This window comes from Syzygium oleosum, unplaced genomic scaffold (assembly GCF_021117445.2).
Source record: "Syzygium oleosum isolate NSW1041296 unplaced genomic scaffold, Sole_v2.1 Sole_v2.47, whole genome shotgun sequence".
NCBI lineage: Eukaryota > Viridiplantae > Streptophyta > Magnoliopsida > Myrtales > Myrtaceae > Syzygium > Syzygium oleosum.
In genome coordinates this window covers 1,801,275-1,816,174 of record NW_026607531.1, presented here as the reverse complement: position 1 = coordinate 1,816,174, position 14,900 = coordinate 1,801,275, and the positions used below count along the sequence as shown (strand labels likewise).

Genomic DNA, 14,900 nt, shown 5'->3' with positions numbered 1-14,900 from the left:
TTCCACTTACTGGAATTTGTGAGAGTTTCCATTTCAAATTAGTGCTTTTGCACTAAAAAAAATTAGGTTTTAGCGACGAATTTTGCCACAAAATTTGGCAAAATTTGTCGCTAAATGAATATGCAACGAAAAAAATTTCGTCGCCAATTCGGCGTCGCAAAATTTAGCGACGAAAAATTTCAATTTTTGTCACTAAATTGCGACGAAATCAATTCATCGCTAATCATTCGTGGCAAAATTCGCCGTTAATTTGCCACGAAATTTTTTTTTTTGGTCAGTAATTTGCGATGAATTTATTCGTGGCAAAGTTCGTCGCTAATTTGCCACGAAAAATCGACTTTTGCCACGAATTCCGGAACGAATTTAGCAACGAACTCTGCGATGAATATTGTTTAGGGACGAAATTAGCAACGAAATTTTATTTTTGCAATGAACTTTTATAATTTGTGATCGTATGATAAAATCATTTCTTTTATTTTTCGATTTTAAATCTAATTAAAAGCAAAATTAATTTCTAGAATTTGTATTTAACATTGATTAAGCACTTAATAACATCAAAATATTATAATAATATGAAAATGAAATACATTCATCTACATTTTCCATGTACTTGAACATAAAGCTCAATGTACTTGAACATCCTTGGCAAATCTCCCCCTCTGCATATCAACACATAGCTCAATGTACTTGAACATAATCCTCTCAAGAGGATTATGTTCCGTCCGCTGTACACTGTTGTCCTCAAAAGCAGACACGGCCCTCACTTGAGCCAAAGAGGATTGGTCCGAACCACGCAACTTAGAGATACCGGTGACCATCCACAGAAGTCCCTCGGATAAGCTTGTCCCCAAGCTTGTCGGTATTAAGGTCTCTCCTTCAACGAGTATCACCTGAAAAAATCAGCAGTCAAGGGACAGACACCGTGTTATGTATGCGTTTAACCATATAAAAACGGTCCAGAAGTAGCAACAATAGATTACAATCAACAACCTACTCATAATAACAAAACATGTGCGAGCCACCTTAAACTTCGATACAAGATTGAATAATTCATATAAACATTGTCAGACGGTCATCTATTCAAAGGTCTGGCTACAATGGGTTGGGGGAATGAGCCTAATTAGAATTCTTCTTTCCCCGGATCGTTCCCTTAATGCATAGACATGTTGCAAGAAAATTGACCCATGCATTGCATGTATTTGCAGGCCATTCAAAAATACAAAACAGGGAGAGTACTAGGGATATGCTTACCTTGGCTATAGAAAGAGTTTTAGCAGAAAGATCACAGTTCAGAAGCATTACACCTTTCAAGCTACAAAAACCACACATGAAGCATCAGAATCAAGAAAATGAATCAGGAAATCTTCCAGGTTCAAGCCTAAAGAGTTAAAGAGTATTCTGGAACTTGCCTCTGAACTGCCAATGCTATGGATGTACCATTTGGACAAGTGCAAAGATCAGTGACAGCATGACAGGGCTCTTCTTCTATTCCATCAGTAGCTGAAAGTTCTGCCTTCAGGAAGAAAGTAAATCCTTCTGTCAAACTGGGTGAAGAACTAAACAGAACAAAATTATAATGAAAGAAACAGCAGCTAGTTTGAACCACACCTAAGCATTCTTAGTCATTTTGCTCTATTGTGAAAGTGCAAGCACATTTACTGGTTAACTGAGACATAAGTTAACCTGAATACAGTTCTGTGGAAGTAGGTACTACATAGAATCTTTGAAGCATTATAAGTCTGACAAAAATCTTAGACGCATTCAAGTCAGTGATACCATCTTAACATTCAAAGAGGTGAGGAACCAATACCTTAGCTCCAATTTCACAAGTATCCAAGAGAGAACCCAATGTCACATCCCAAAGGCGAACCTACAGAGGAAAGATGCACTGAGTACTTAGGTAAAACTAGACTCCATGTAAACCGGGGAAACTTCTCAGCTGCAATCACTCACAGTGGAATCACCGCTTCCTGAAACAAGAAGCCCATGTGGATAATCTGGGGAACGAATGAAGTCAAGGCAGGATACATATGTCATAAACATCAGAAATAAAGCGACTTAGTACCCCACTTAATCTGCCAATAAAATCTTCGGAACAGCATACATGATTCGATGTTTAATCGTGTCAAGGGCACATAAAAAGCCAAAATCTTTTCAAAATTTCTATTCAAAACACCTGGCCTCGAACTTCAACGCATAGACACTTACTCAGAATGACCCAAGCAACAAGTTTGTATCTCGTGAGCCCCATCCAATGGATTCTTGGGAACCACAGTAACCTGTGGCAATTACAAAATGATACAAGATTGGCCTAAGAACAACCTAGAAGTTTAACTGATAGATAAGTAAATAGCTTCACACGAATTTTATAATCCCGATCAGCACTGACAATGAACCGTCCATCTGGAGAAAATTCCTGCAAAAGATTCTTCACTTAATAACACAACGACGAAGCATTCAAAAGCATACAGGTCATCATGACGTCAAGGATGGACAGTCTCGCCAAAAATTAGCAAATATTTAAGCATTACCAAAATCAATAAAAGAATTTAACATTTGAGTTCTCTTTCAAAAAATTAACAGCAGTTTAAACTTTATCTGGGTATGTTGGACACAGAGAAGGGGATAAAAGGGACACCTTGAAAAAGAAACCAACTTACCAAGCTAGTGATGATGCTGCAATAGTGAGCCAGCATTGGTGCTGCTTTTTTATCAGGCAAAGCCTGATTTTCAGCATCCTCCTTTAAACTCACAACCCAAACAACTCCAAATTTATCAGCAAAACACACAAATAGGCCATCATTGCTTACTGCAACAGCACTTACTCTCTTCTCACAACACCCGCAAAATTAACAACCATGATGGAGCCATCAGTTTAACAAGAGTAAGAAATTCAGTAGAAGTCAGAAATGAAACTAATGGCAGAGTGCCAAAGGGGAAAAAAACAAAAAGAAAAGTTCAACAAGCGGGAAGAAGGAATTTACCACTTCAGTCACAAATTGAGTTCAAATGAAAATTAACAAATAGATATGTCTCACGAAAGAGTGCAAATGAGAGATTGATCGCACATCAAATGAACCTCCTCCCATGTCATTTGCAAATTAAACTCATTCTATGAGCAGGAAATCATCAGTACTTTACATGAAAAAAATAAAGCAGAAGCACACTCATCGCATCAAACAGAAACTAAAACGAAAGATCAAGAATGAATCGAGCGAACGCCGCGCCTGGTGAGAGCGAGAATTGGAGAGAGAGGAAGCCGAACCGTGCGCGACCGAATCGTGGGGAGGCGGAGTCTCCGACCACGTGAGCAGATCTGAAGTCGAAGTGTTAGGCTTCCTCACCGGCGTGCTCCTCTCCAGTTTCTTCCTTTTCCCCAGAAAAAAAAAAAGGAAGAACACCCAAGAAAGAACTCACGCCAAACACCTCCGCCAATTCGAGCCTCGCCCCGCTCTCACTCCCCGCGAACGCGGCCCCGAAGAACGGGCTCCCCGCGGCGAGGACGCACCGGTGGACGGGGACCTCGCGGCGTCGGAGAAGGACGAGCCGGCGCCGGAGCGCGGGCGCTCGAAGATCGATTCGAGGCTGTCGGAGAGCCTCCTCAGGGCTTCCGTATCCGGCGGCGTCGCGTATGAGGAGGGAGCCTCCGTGCCGGTCGGCGTGGAGCACACGCCGCTGCTGTAGCTGGTTTCGTTCGAACCGGAGAGCCCCGAGTCCACCATGCCGCCACCTTCCCGGCAAACGCCGCACGGACGCCAAAGCGCTTCGAACGCGAAGTGGGAGTCGAGAGCGACAGAGTTGCTGGACTGTAGAGAGAGAAGGAGGGAGCTAAGACGCCATTGTTTCCGGGGGAGAGAGAGAAGGAGAGTCGACAGTGTGGTGTAGGAATCAGGAGAGAGAAAGAGAAAATGGAGAAAATATTAGGTGGTCTCGGACCGCCAAATCAGCGTGGTCCCGGACCACTCATGAAGCGCCTCGTGGCTCCACGTGGATCTGTTGGCCTGCTCGCCAGCCCTCGATTTTCTCCAAAAAAAAAAAAAAAAAAGTAACTTCCCGGTCGTTGGAATGGTAATGAAGAAGGTGTATATATTTCTATCGAGCAGTTCGTTGCGTATATTTCTGAGGCAACATGCTACCTTGTTCCATCCGCACTATAAGCCATCCTGGTGCACCATCGACCGGGAGCATCATAGTCCACTCTAGATCCCAGGCAATCATACAACTAAGCTTTTATCTTACCATCAATGGCAGTGGAGAAAATAAGCTGCAATAATGAAAAAGAGAGTTATATAGTCGACTCTGGGAAACTACTATCAAAATAAATTTACCAGCTGCACATCTAATTCGGAAAAACTGGTAATACAGTTTGCTTGAAATGAAAAAGTATAAGCCAAGAAAGTAGAAAGCGGCAAACTGCTCTCAAAGCAGATGAACCTGAATATTTTCCTTGTAATATGGAATACACTGGAGCTTCAATGGAGCAGGGGTGGCCTTAACATGCTTCGTCGTCAGCGACAGTGGGGAACAGCCGCTTGACGAATGCTGGAGCAGCAAGGAACGGTGGACCAGCGAAATCTCGGTGCGAAAAATTCAAAATTTATGTGCAGGGCAGAGAGAGCGGGAGACACCTGTTTGCTTTTCTTCTCCTCCTTCGGATAAGGAAACGAAAGGACAGATAGGACTCATGAGTAGAGAGAATATGAGAAAAAAAAAGCAGAGCATTGGCTAGTGTGCAGGCTAGGAGAGTGGGGATGGAAATTACTCTTTTTTGTGGAGAGAAAATCGAGGGCTGGCGAGCCGGCCCCACAAATCCACGTGGAGCTATGTGGCGCTTCATGAGCGGTCCGGGACCACGCTGACTTGGCGGTCCGAGACCACCTAATATTTTCTGGAGAAACTGGGGGTGAAGGCGGGCAACGCAAAATTAGCGACGAACTTTTATGTTCGTTGCTAATTTTCCATGGCTCAATATTTTTTTTATAATGTAATTTTGCGACGAAATTAGCGATGACAGTAATTAACGACGAAATTAGCAATGATTTATTATATTAAAAATTTAACAAATAAAAAATTTTGCGACAAACTTCATGTTCGCCACAAAAAGTTAATCCCAAAATTTGGCGACCAATTTTTATGTTCGTCGCTAATTTTTACGACGAACTTTTATATTCGTCGCTAATTTTGCGACGAACTCTTTTTCATCGCTATTTTCGTCGAAAATTAGCAACGAATTTGTTTTCATCGCTAATTTTCAATTAAGGTCGTCGCAAAATTTTCTATTTGTGGAATTAGTAAATTAGTGATGAATTTAGTGACGAATAGTGTCCGTCGCTAATTAGCGACGAAATTAGCGACGAACGTATTATTTATTAGCCTTTTGTGAGAGAGCGAGATGAGATTCTTCCAATTTAAAGTGGGCCGCAATTTTCTTCAATATCTCTCTACAGACTTCTGTATAGCACATGAATCTCGAGTCCCGGCCACCATTGTCATCTTGCTAGAGCTGCTACGACGGTCGTTATTCTTTTCCTACCTTTAGATCACAATAAATAGTGTGACATCCTCAATTTCGACCATATTCAGATGTAATGAAATGATGATATTAATCAATGCACTCTTAGTTGTATCTCACTCTGAATTGATCACTCATGAGACATTAACCGATAGGAAAAAGCTATTAAGGAATTATATACGCACAACTTGAGAACTCTACCATGAATTGACAATTTGACCATAAGGATTGACGAGGGACAATTTTGAGCCATTATAGACCGATCAAGGGATGGCTATAGAACGATTCGCCAATAGCATACAATCGGATCGTGGGTGATTCCGCTTGACCGTTGTATATATTGCGAATGATTTTAAACCCATTGATTGATGATCGCGTACTTCGGAACTAGCAATTGACCTCTCGCAATTACGTGATAATCGAAATCATCCATGATTCGAGAAAACTAAAACGTGGTTTGATACCGAATCAATCACGGATTGAATACTCGTAATTCCTAAAAGCCATCCGTTAGTTTGATATATACTAAAGTCGTGATTGATTGATTTTTAGCACAAATTAGAATCCGAATTTGGATGTCGAATCTCCGAGGATTTCAAAACTAAAATATTGGACACCACTTTATTGATTTGCTTGTTTATTAGTTTGCTCGAAAATCTCGGAAAAGGATTTAACGGGCCGAGAATTTGAGCCCATGAGGAAGTGGGCTGGATGAAGGCACATTGGGCCTCAAGCCCAATGTGATTCGGCCACATGGGCCCAAGGCAAGCCCAAGTGGCCCAATTTAGCCCATTAAGCCCAATTTCAAGCCCAATTGCAATTCAAGCCCAAGTTTGAGCCCATTAGCATTTTCAAGCCCATTCCTAATCCGTTTGAGCCCAAATTTGATTATACGAGCCTGTACAAAAATCTAACTCGTATACGTATATAAGTATTTTTATACCTTGTGAAATTACCATTTTACCCTTCTAGCATTTATGACCAAGAAACAAAAGAAAATGATGAAGAAGACTTTGGGAGTGGATAAGATCTCCCAATAACTCTCATTCTCTCTCTCTTCTCACGTTGGACCTCCCTCTCTCCTTTTTCCTCTTCCACGCAACTTCCCCTTGTCTCTTTTTTAAGTTGCTCCTTCGGCTGAGCAAACAGAACAGCCCCTAGCTGCTGTGTTGCTGCTGTGTGGTTGCCGTGGAACCACCAACAGCCACGCCGTGACTCCCTGCCACCGTGCGCAACCTGTCCGTGCTGTTTTCTGTCGCCAAATCACCTCACCGAAACCAAACCAGTTCTATGGCTTCTGTTCAGCCCTATTCCGGCCGTGTGTCGCCTTTTCGTGTCAATTTCGGACCGTGTCACGTGTAGCCCTTGCCGCCGTTGATGCGCCGGTGCTCTCGGAATCGCTAACGGGTGAGTTATCGCCCTAATCCCTTGCTTAGTAGGTTAAACTTGATTAGAGCGGATTAGTTTACGTTAATTATGTTTAGTGTTAATTAATTAAGAATTAGTTGTTAAGCTGTTGGAATATTATATTAATTTTCGGGAATTAAATAATGATATTTTATTAATTTTCAGAATTAAAAATATTATTATTTTATTAATATTTTTGTGGAAATTCCAAAATTAAATTGTGGTTATTTTAGGCTTAAATTGTGATGCCTAAGTTGGAATCTTTCCTTATATATTGGTTTGTATGTTGAATTGAATTGATTAATTATTATTAAATATAGAATTGTGGGAATTTAATTAATAAACCCTGAGGTGTCGGGTTTATTTGTTAAGTTTTATGTGAGAAATATGTTGTGAATACTTGAATATAGAAACGTGCCGAGATTGAGAATTTATTGATATGTGCATAATCACGCGTGAATATTTTAGTACATTTTTATGTGTGGAAGTTGCGATATTTCAACGTATTAGCATGGATTATGTTTGCATCGGCTATTGAAAATTATAATGATGGAACCTGAGTGTTGTTATGTGTGCATGATCACCTAAAGGTTCCTTTGTACCCGGTTCTACCGGATGACCGCCAACCTAGGGTTTGGCTGTGGCCCTAAGGGCTGTCCCCAATTCGGTAATTGGAAGCTGTCACTGGTAGCAGGGGAGATGTAGTCATTCACGAATCAGATTTGGAATGAACCCATTTATGGGATATGCCATCATTGAGGTTGGTGAGACGATGCCGCGCTCGATGGGGCAAGGCGATGCCTGGTTATGCCGGAAGACCGCCAACCTGAGGCGAATATCGCGGGTTGTGCCGTAGCCCCTGGTGTGGCTGTAGTACTTGGAATACGCATGAAAGATTGTGATGGCATTACGCTTGATTATGGGATGAAATTGCTAGGCACGGTATGGGACGGGCCGAAACGGTTTCACTTTATAATCAGGACACGTGTGAATGCATTATGCTTGAGAAGGTTGATGCGTATTCTGATTGCATTATATGCTTATTGCATTATTATGGCATGCAGTGAATTATAACGTATAGGGCGTGTGCATATGCTGAGACAAGGTAAGGCTGCCTATGATTGTGTTGTGAAGTACCTGTATCTTGTATATTGAGTTGTCTGCCATCGATATATCGTTGCATGTATTAAGTACATCTGAGATGAGTTGACCTCCTAGTCGAGGCTTAGGTCGTGAACTCGCTTAGATTTATTCTCATCCGTTGTTGTTAACCACTTTTTAGGTCCTCTGATATGAGTACGCGGAGCGTTTCATGGGAACCGACTGTTTTGAGAGGAACACAGTTTAAGGTTGTCCTCGTAGATAGAGGAGATAGGCTAACCCCTTACCTTTTGTAGTTGTATTCGAGAATGTCTGCGTGGCGGACTTGTAAAATACTAAAACTCGGCATACTACTGATCATGTATATATGTTGTGTGTTTTTCTCTCTATCCTGTTTATCGATTGTTATTGGGTGATTTAAGTTCGCTTCTGCATGCATTTAATCGTTATTAATTCGATTGGGTCGGCGACGCATCCTGGGACGTCACATATTGAAGACCATGGCGGGATGTTGCGTGTTCATAGGGTTTGGGGCGTGACAAATAGTCACTAAGGTGATTACTTATTAGTTACGGATTCATCCATATTCTATAAAATCACAAAGTCGATTCATATTACAACCAATCTCTGAACAACTCATACGGCGTTGCTCAATTTCAACATACCTTGTGCGTGCAGAGTATTTTAAACTACTAGCATCTTAATGAGTCGAACGGACTCGCCAACCTTGACCTCTCGGTTCGAAATAATTAAGACTTAATCTGAGCATACCCTAACAGATGGAAAACCCTTGTAGCGAGGCTTAGAGATGATTATCGGTGCTGGTCGATTCTCTCCACCTACTGGGAAGAAATTTGAGAAGAATATAACCCTCTTTCACTTCTTGATATATAAGCAAGAGTCATTCTAATCTCCGCAGAGAAGTTTCCTCGCATGCACATAATAACAGATGTAAAATCCAGTCAATGGCGTATCCTCTGAGCCTAGTGCAACAATAATATATCGTCAATGTTTATCTTCTTCTCCTGTCCAAGCATCGAAATCAAATAATCACTTCCCTCGCGGAGCATTCTGTTCCTCCACCTCAAGAGGCAGCCCATGGACCAACATGCAATTGAATGCTGTATGATATATCACTACAAAAAAACTGGATTTTTGCCACGAAAATTTGCGACGAAAAAATTTTCGTTGCAAATTTGCGACAAATTTTCCAACGAAAAGTAAAATTCTTTGGAAATTTCCAACGAAAAATTTTTCGACGCAAATTTCGTTGGAAATTTCCAACGAAAAAATTTTCGTCGCAAAATTCGTTGGAAATTTCCAACGAAAAAAAATTCGTTGGAAATTTTCAACGAATTTTGCGACGAATTCAAAAAAACCCCTTATTGTTCGGCATTTTTTATATTTGTTGGAAAATTCGTTGGAAATTTCCAACGAATTTTCCAACGAATTTCAATTTTCCGGGTAATTATTTCAGTGTGTACAATTTTCGTTGGAAAATTCGTTGGAAATTTCCAACGAATTTTCCAACGAATTACAAAAAAACCCGTTACTGTTCGGCATTTTTGATATTCGTTGGAAAATTCGTTGGAAATTTCCAACGAATTTCAATTTTCCGGACAATTATTTCAGTGTATACAATTTTCATTGGAAAATTCGTTGGAAATTTCCAACGAATTTTCCAACGAATTTCAATTTTCCGGACAATTATTTCAGTGTATACAATTTTCGTTGGAAAATTCGTTGGAAATTTTCAACGAATTTTATTCGTTGGAAATTTCCAACGATTTTTCCAACGAATTACAAAAAAAACCCGATAATGTTTGGCATTTTTTATATTCGTTGGAAAATTCGTTGGAAATTTCCAACGAATTTTCCAACGAATTTTAATTTTCTGGGAAATTATTTTAATGTGTACAATTTTCGTTGCAAAATTCATGAGAAATTTCCCACGAATTTTGCAACGAAAACCCTACTTCTTCCTTATTCAAAATTTTCGCGCTCGTTATTCCCACAACTTTCAATTTCCACGTTCTCTCTCTCTCTCTCCTTCGCCTTCACCTTCTCCCTGCGTCTCCCCCTCCGCCTCCTCCTCCGCCGCCCCCCCTCCTCCTCCGGCTCCGGCTCTAGCTCCGGCGCCATGGACACCTAGCCTACAAGCCTCCGACGCCCCCGACGGCCCCGACGCCCCCGACGCCACCAAGCCTCGTCGCCGGCGAGGCTAGGAGACGACGACGGACTTGACGGGCGGCAGCCCCGAGCTGCTCCCGCCCCTGCTGCTGCTGCTGCTTCTTCTTCATCTTCGGCCATGGCGAGGGCCGAGCTCGCCATGGCCGGCGAGCTCGAGCTCACCCAGATCTGGGCGAGCTCTGCCCTCGCCGGCGACGAGCTCGAGCTCGCCCAGATCTGGGCGAGCTCGGCCCTCGCCGACGATGAGGCTTGCCCTCGCCGGCGACGAGGCTGGCCCTCGCCGGCGGCGAGGGCTATTTTTCGATAAAAAAAAAAATTTCGACCAAAATTTTTTTTTTGATGGAAAAAAAATTTCCACGATTTTTAATTCGACCAAAAAAAAATTTTTAGTTTCCAACGAAAAAAAATTCGTCGGAAAAAAAAATTCGTTTCCAACGAATTTAGCCACGAGTTTTCCAACGAATTTTCCAACGAAAAAAAATTTGTCGCAAATTTCCAACGAAAATTGAAATTTTTCGTTGGAAAAATTTGCGACGACTTATTACCAACGAATTTTTTTTCGTTGGAAAATTCGTTGGAAATTCGTTTTCCAACGAATTTTTTCAAATTTTTCGTTGGAAATTTCATCGGAAAAAATATGTTTTTTTGTAGTGATAGTATCTAATCAAACTATTCGCTTTTGCAAAATGGTTTCTTCTTTTCGTTGTCATGCAGATGCAGTAAGAGACTAGAGCTATAGTTCAATTGACCGGGGCTTCTCTTTCCTTACCACCAACCTAACAAGCTCAAGAGGGAAGATCAACAGATCGATTTATGGAAAGCAGATATGAACCGGGAACTAATTTTTGCAAACATCATCAACCAATTACCTCGCAAGATTTGCATCACCGTCCCTCCGAGGTTCTCATACAGAGAAGAGGACGTAAAAAGGGAAACAAAATTACTGGCTCTAAAGACTAACATGCTAGATCCATTTTGTCTAGAGGTGGTAAACGGGTCAAGAATCCATATAATAACTCATATTTAATGATTGTGGGTTATAAATGGGTTGGGTTAAGTTTTAAAAATAGACTTAAATAGGTCATTAATGAGTTATTTTTTTTTACTTAATGGTCTTACATGGGTATTAAATGGGTCATAAATGGGTTACCCAAAAAGCTTAAGTGAAATTTTCAAATTTTTAATTTTTTTGATATTTTTAAATTTTTATATTCTTTTTGTTTTTTTCTTTTCCTTTTTCCTTTTCTTTTTTCTTCTTCCCTTGCCGGTGGCCGGCCATAGGCGAGGGACAAGCCTCGCCGGCCTCTGGTGAGACTCGAGCTCGCCGAGGCCAGCACCAGCCCTGCTCGGCGAGCTCGAGTCTTGCCAGAGGCCAACAAGCTCATCCCTTGCCCATGGCCGGTTGCCGGCGGGGGAAGAAGAAAAAAAGAAAAGGAAAAAGAAAAAGAAAATAAATTTAATTAAAATATGATTTTTAAAAAAATAAAAAAATAAAAAAAATATTAAAATGAGTGCATAGAGGAAAATATGATTTTTGCATACCAAACGGTAGAAAATATTTTCTAGTTCATTTCCACATTTTAGCCAAATATTGGAAAATATTGTCAATTTCCTAAAAATATTTTTCAGAAATGTTATATTTTCCGCAAAACAAAAGGAGTCTCAATTTTTTTGAAAAGATTTGTATTGCATGAAGATGTTTTAGCAATACCATTTTTTTAAAAATAATTATCCAAAATAAGCTTTCCTAAATTTAGTTAAATGGGTCGGGTCGGGTATGGGTCAAGATTTTTGTCTTGTAACAAATGGGTTATAAATGGGTTAAATGGGTCAAGTTAGGTTGGACCATTTATAACCAAATCCAAACTCGATCCGACCCGACCCATCCGTTTAACAGATCTAATTCTATCAAAACTCAAAAAGGCGGAATCGAAAAACATACAAAAGAAAAGCAAAGATAAATGGTTACAGTACAGTTTATGCCTAACAAGGGGAAGTGGGGGAAGATCAGAGCCTTCAAAATTCCGAGAGCCAAAATCAGCATAACTACATGAAGTGAGCACTCAAAATTAGCTTATGCCAGTAACATCACGAACAACATCAATCTGTTTTGGGATAGAGATTGACGTGGAATGGATGTCTATCTCTAACAGAATCTGTTTAGGGATAGAGACTCCTCACAAAATAGAAAGCAGGCGCCCGCAGTTCGCATCAGAGAGAGCCCACGCACTCGAGAAAAGAGGGGAAGGGAGACGACGTGGGGCAATCGCTCTTTCAAAAACTCACGTCCTGGCGCCGCCGGCCTTCTGCCGCTTCCACCACCTTACACCGCCGTGGCTCCATCCCTGTCGCAGCTTCCTACGGTCACGTGATCATCGGCAAGGTCACTCCTCTTCCTCCTCGTTGAAAATTGGCCTTTGGAAGAGGATGTACGGGAATCGGTTTGGATCGATCAAGAGGGGTTGAAGTCGAAAATTCCGGTCTGATATACACACAAGGAGAGAATCATTCTCAGATTTGCATTTTCTTTCACTGAGCCGAGTCGGCCTGAGAGATCATGATTTTTTGACCACCGATCGTCGTCGAGTTTGGCGATTCATCTTACTGGTTATTGCCACCACATTGTCCGACGATTTCTGACTTCGTCGTCGATCGCCTTTTCGCAGCCACGAACCAGGTAAAACTCTCTCCTCTTATCCTCTGTTACATTCTGTCTTATGTAGATAGGTAGCCGAGAGTCCAATTTTCTGAATAAGATTAAACCAAGCTGAAATCCACTATGTATGAGACTGATAGTGTCGTATATTCATCTAATTCTATCTTATGGTTGTGCGTTTGCGTCGGAAATGGTTACAATCCACTCATTCACCGTTTGCATAACATGGATTCCAATCCTCATTTTATACTTGATTTTGTTATGAGATTTTTCCACTGTGACGGGATGGTTCTGGTGGTGGATGGTGATGTCGGCTGTCAACATCTGGCTGAAGCTCCGGCATGAGATATACGGTGAAGAAGAACAGAAAATAAGTAAAGAAATAATAAAAATAAAATAGAAAAATAAAAAAGGGTATAATAAAGAGGTCAGGTCGGATATGATTAATTGATCTGGGCCGGGTGTTATAAGATTGAGAGATATGGATCAGATAAAGATAAACAATGGGCCGACCGAAATTGGTATTGAATCTGGACAAAATTTGATAAGTTGGCTATATTTAGATTGGGCCCAGAGTGATCCGAAAATCAGACCCAACCTGGACCTCTGTGGTCCGAGCAAGACCCACAGTTAGACTGGCCATTTGGACTGGGTTCCCCTGACCCGGTCCGAAGTCCCTTTTTCAATAATAAAAAATAAGAATAAAAAAATTCAGAAAATTCAGGAAAATATAAAAATGTGGGAAAAGCTAAAAAAAATTAAAATTCATTTAGTTTAGGGCTTTTAAGAAACATTTTGGGCTTAAACAAAATTTGATTCAAAATTGAATAAACCTTTGGAGCTTTACCATAGGGATTTTTTTATTGCTTTTTCTTTTAGAGACGATCTTAGCAGTCTTTGTTTGTGCACTTTTATTTCGATTTTACTTTATTGCACACTTTTAATACATTGATTGTGGTTTTTCCTTTTTTTAGAATGGTTAGGTTAAATCTAGGATTTCAATGAACACAAACATGGCATGGACACTTAGTGGATGAAAACTTTTGGACTCATAATTGCATGCAACCACCAATGGATTTAGAGATGTAAATGGAGAGAAAAGATCTTCAGCTTGCTCCTAAAGATTTCCATAGGCAGTCTCAACCTCATGCAACGTACTAAAGGCCCTCTGTAAATTGCCCAGCCAGGGAAGAGCATATGTACGAAGCTGGACTAGGTGTATTCTTTTGCCGTAAAGACCGTCGCACGATTGCCCAAGAAGCATCTAGGAGAGTAGAACTACATGTTCTTCTAGCAATTCCAAGTGCCGATAAAACCAGCCCTTCATCCATGGAAAGATGAACAGGAGGCCTTGCCATCTCGCCTCTAGCAATCCATTTCACCATAAATTCCAATGCATAAAATGCTAATTTGCTATTGTCATCTTGCATCGCAATTTCAACAATATAGTTGCATACACTCCACGGTGGACAAAGAGCTATATTTTGATCCATTGCCTAAGAACATTGGCATGAACAAAGTCACAAATGGAAAGGACAAACCAAGAAATGCACATATATAAGTGCAGAACTTCAAGGATCAGGACCGAACATGTTAATGGCATACCTTGCACCTCTCAATTATCAACACCAATGTGTCCAACTTGCCTTTCTTAACACAACTTTGTATACATTCAGAGAATACTTCCATCAACAACATATAGCCAGATTTCAGAGTTAGATCTACATATTTCAAGGCAACATTTATTTGATCTGCCAAAAGGAGCAAGTGAGTATGGGAACCTCACAACACTGGATGATCAGATATCTTGTCATGATGATGAATCTTCAAAGCAAATATACAAACAAAGTGCGGCAAGAGCAACGGTGAAGGAAATTTTCCAGAATGTGACTCAATAGGGATCCAAGTACCCTGATTATTGTGATCTTTTAAATTTATTTGTTCTACTCTTTCACTGTCCTGATGAACCCTGACTGTGTCACATTTTGAAATTTTCCAAATGTTGATCAACCTTGTCAAACCAAAATTCAACAT

General features: G+C 40.7%; 2 protein-coding genes across 2 annotated transcripts; both read right to left on the bottom strand.

The window, feature by feature from the left end:
- Positions 1 to 453: 453 nt before the first annotated feature.
- LOC115666092 (uncharacterized) lies at positions 454 to 3,722 on the bottom strand. Its single transcript, XM_056306737.1, has 9 exons — positions 3,509 to 3,722; positions 2,661 to 2,848; positions 2,360 to 2,416; positions 2,209 to 2,279; positions 1,954 to 2,032; positions 1,811 to 1,870; positions 1,410 to 1,513; positions 1,252 to 1,312; positions 454 to 890 (listed from the first exon to the last, which is right to left on the bottom strand). The coding sequence occupies exons 1-9, from the start codon at positions 3,720 to 3,722 to the stop codon at positions 624 to 626; spliced, it is 1,101 nt and encodes a 366-aa protein (XP_056162712.1). The 3' UTR covers positions 454 to 623.
- Positions 3,723 to 13,959: 10,237 nt separating this feature from the next.
- LOC130136678 (pentatricopeptide repeat-containing protein At1g26460, mitochondrial-like) lies at positions 13,960 to 14,782 on the bottom strand. Its single transcript, XM_056306783.1, has 2 exons — positions 14,472 to 14,782; positions 13,960 to 14,362 (listed from the first exon to the last, which is right to left on the bottom strand). The coding sequence occupies exons 1-2, from the start codon at positions 14,562 to 14,564 to the stop codon at positions 14,024 to 14,026; spliced, it is 432 nt and encodes a 143-aa protein (XP_056162758.1). The 5' UTR covers positions 14,565 to 14,782; the 3' UTR covers positions 13,960 to 14,023.
- Between the last annotated feature and the right edge of the window lie 118 nt (positions 14,783 to 14,900).

Excerpts from the sequence above, each read along its gene's own strand:
- LOC130136678 (XM_056306783.1), bottom strand. The coding sequence starts at position 14,564 with ATGTTGTTGATGGAAGTATTCTCTGAATGTATACAAAGTTGTGTTAAG. Across the intron at positions 14,363-14,471 it reads TGATAATTGAGAGGTGCAAG|GCAATGGATCAAAATATAGC; the intron begins GTATGCCATTAA and ends CAATGTTCTTAG.
- LOC115666092 (XM_056306737.1), bottom strand. The coding sequence starts at position 3,722 with ATGGTGGACTCGGGGCTCTCCGGTTCGAACGAAACCAGCTACAGCAGC. Across the intron at positions 2,849-3,508 it reads CGCGAGGTCCCCGTCCACCG|TTTGCGGGTGTTGTGAGAAG; the intron begins GTGCGTCCTCGC and ends ATGGTTGTTAAT. Across the intron at positions 1,514-1,810 it reads CTTGTGAAATTGGAGCTAAG|GCAGAACTTTCAGCTACTGA; the intron begins GTATTGGTTCCT and ends TTCTTCCTGAAG.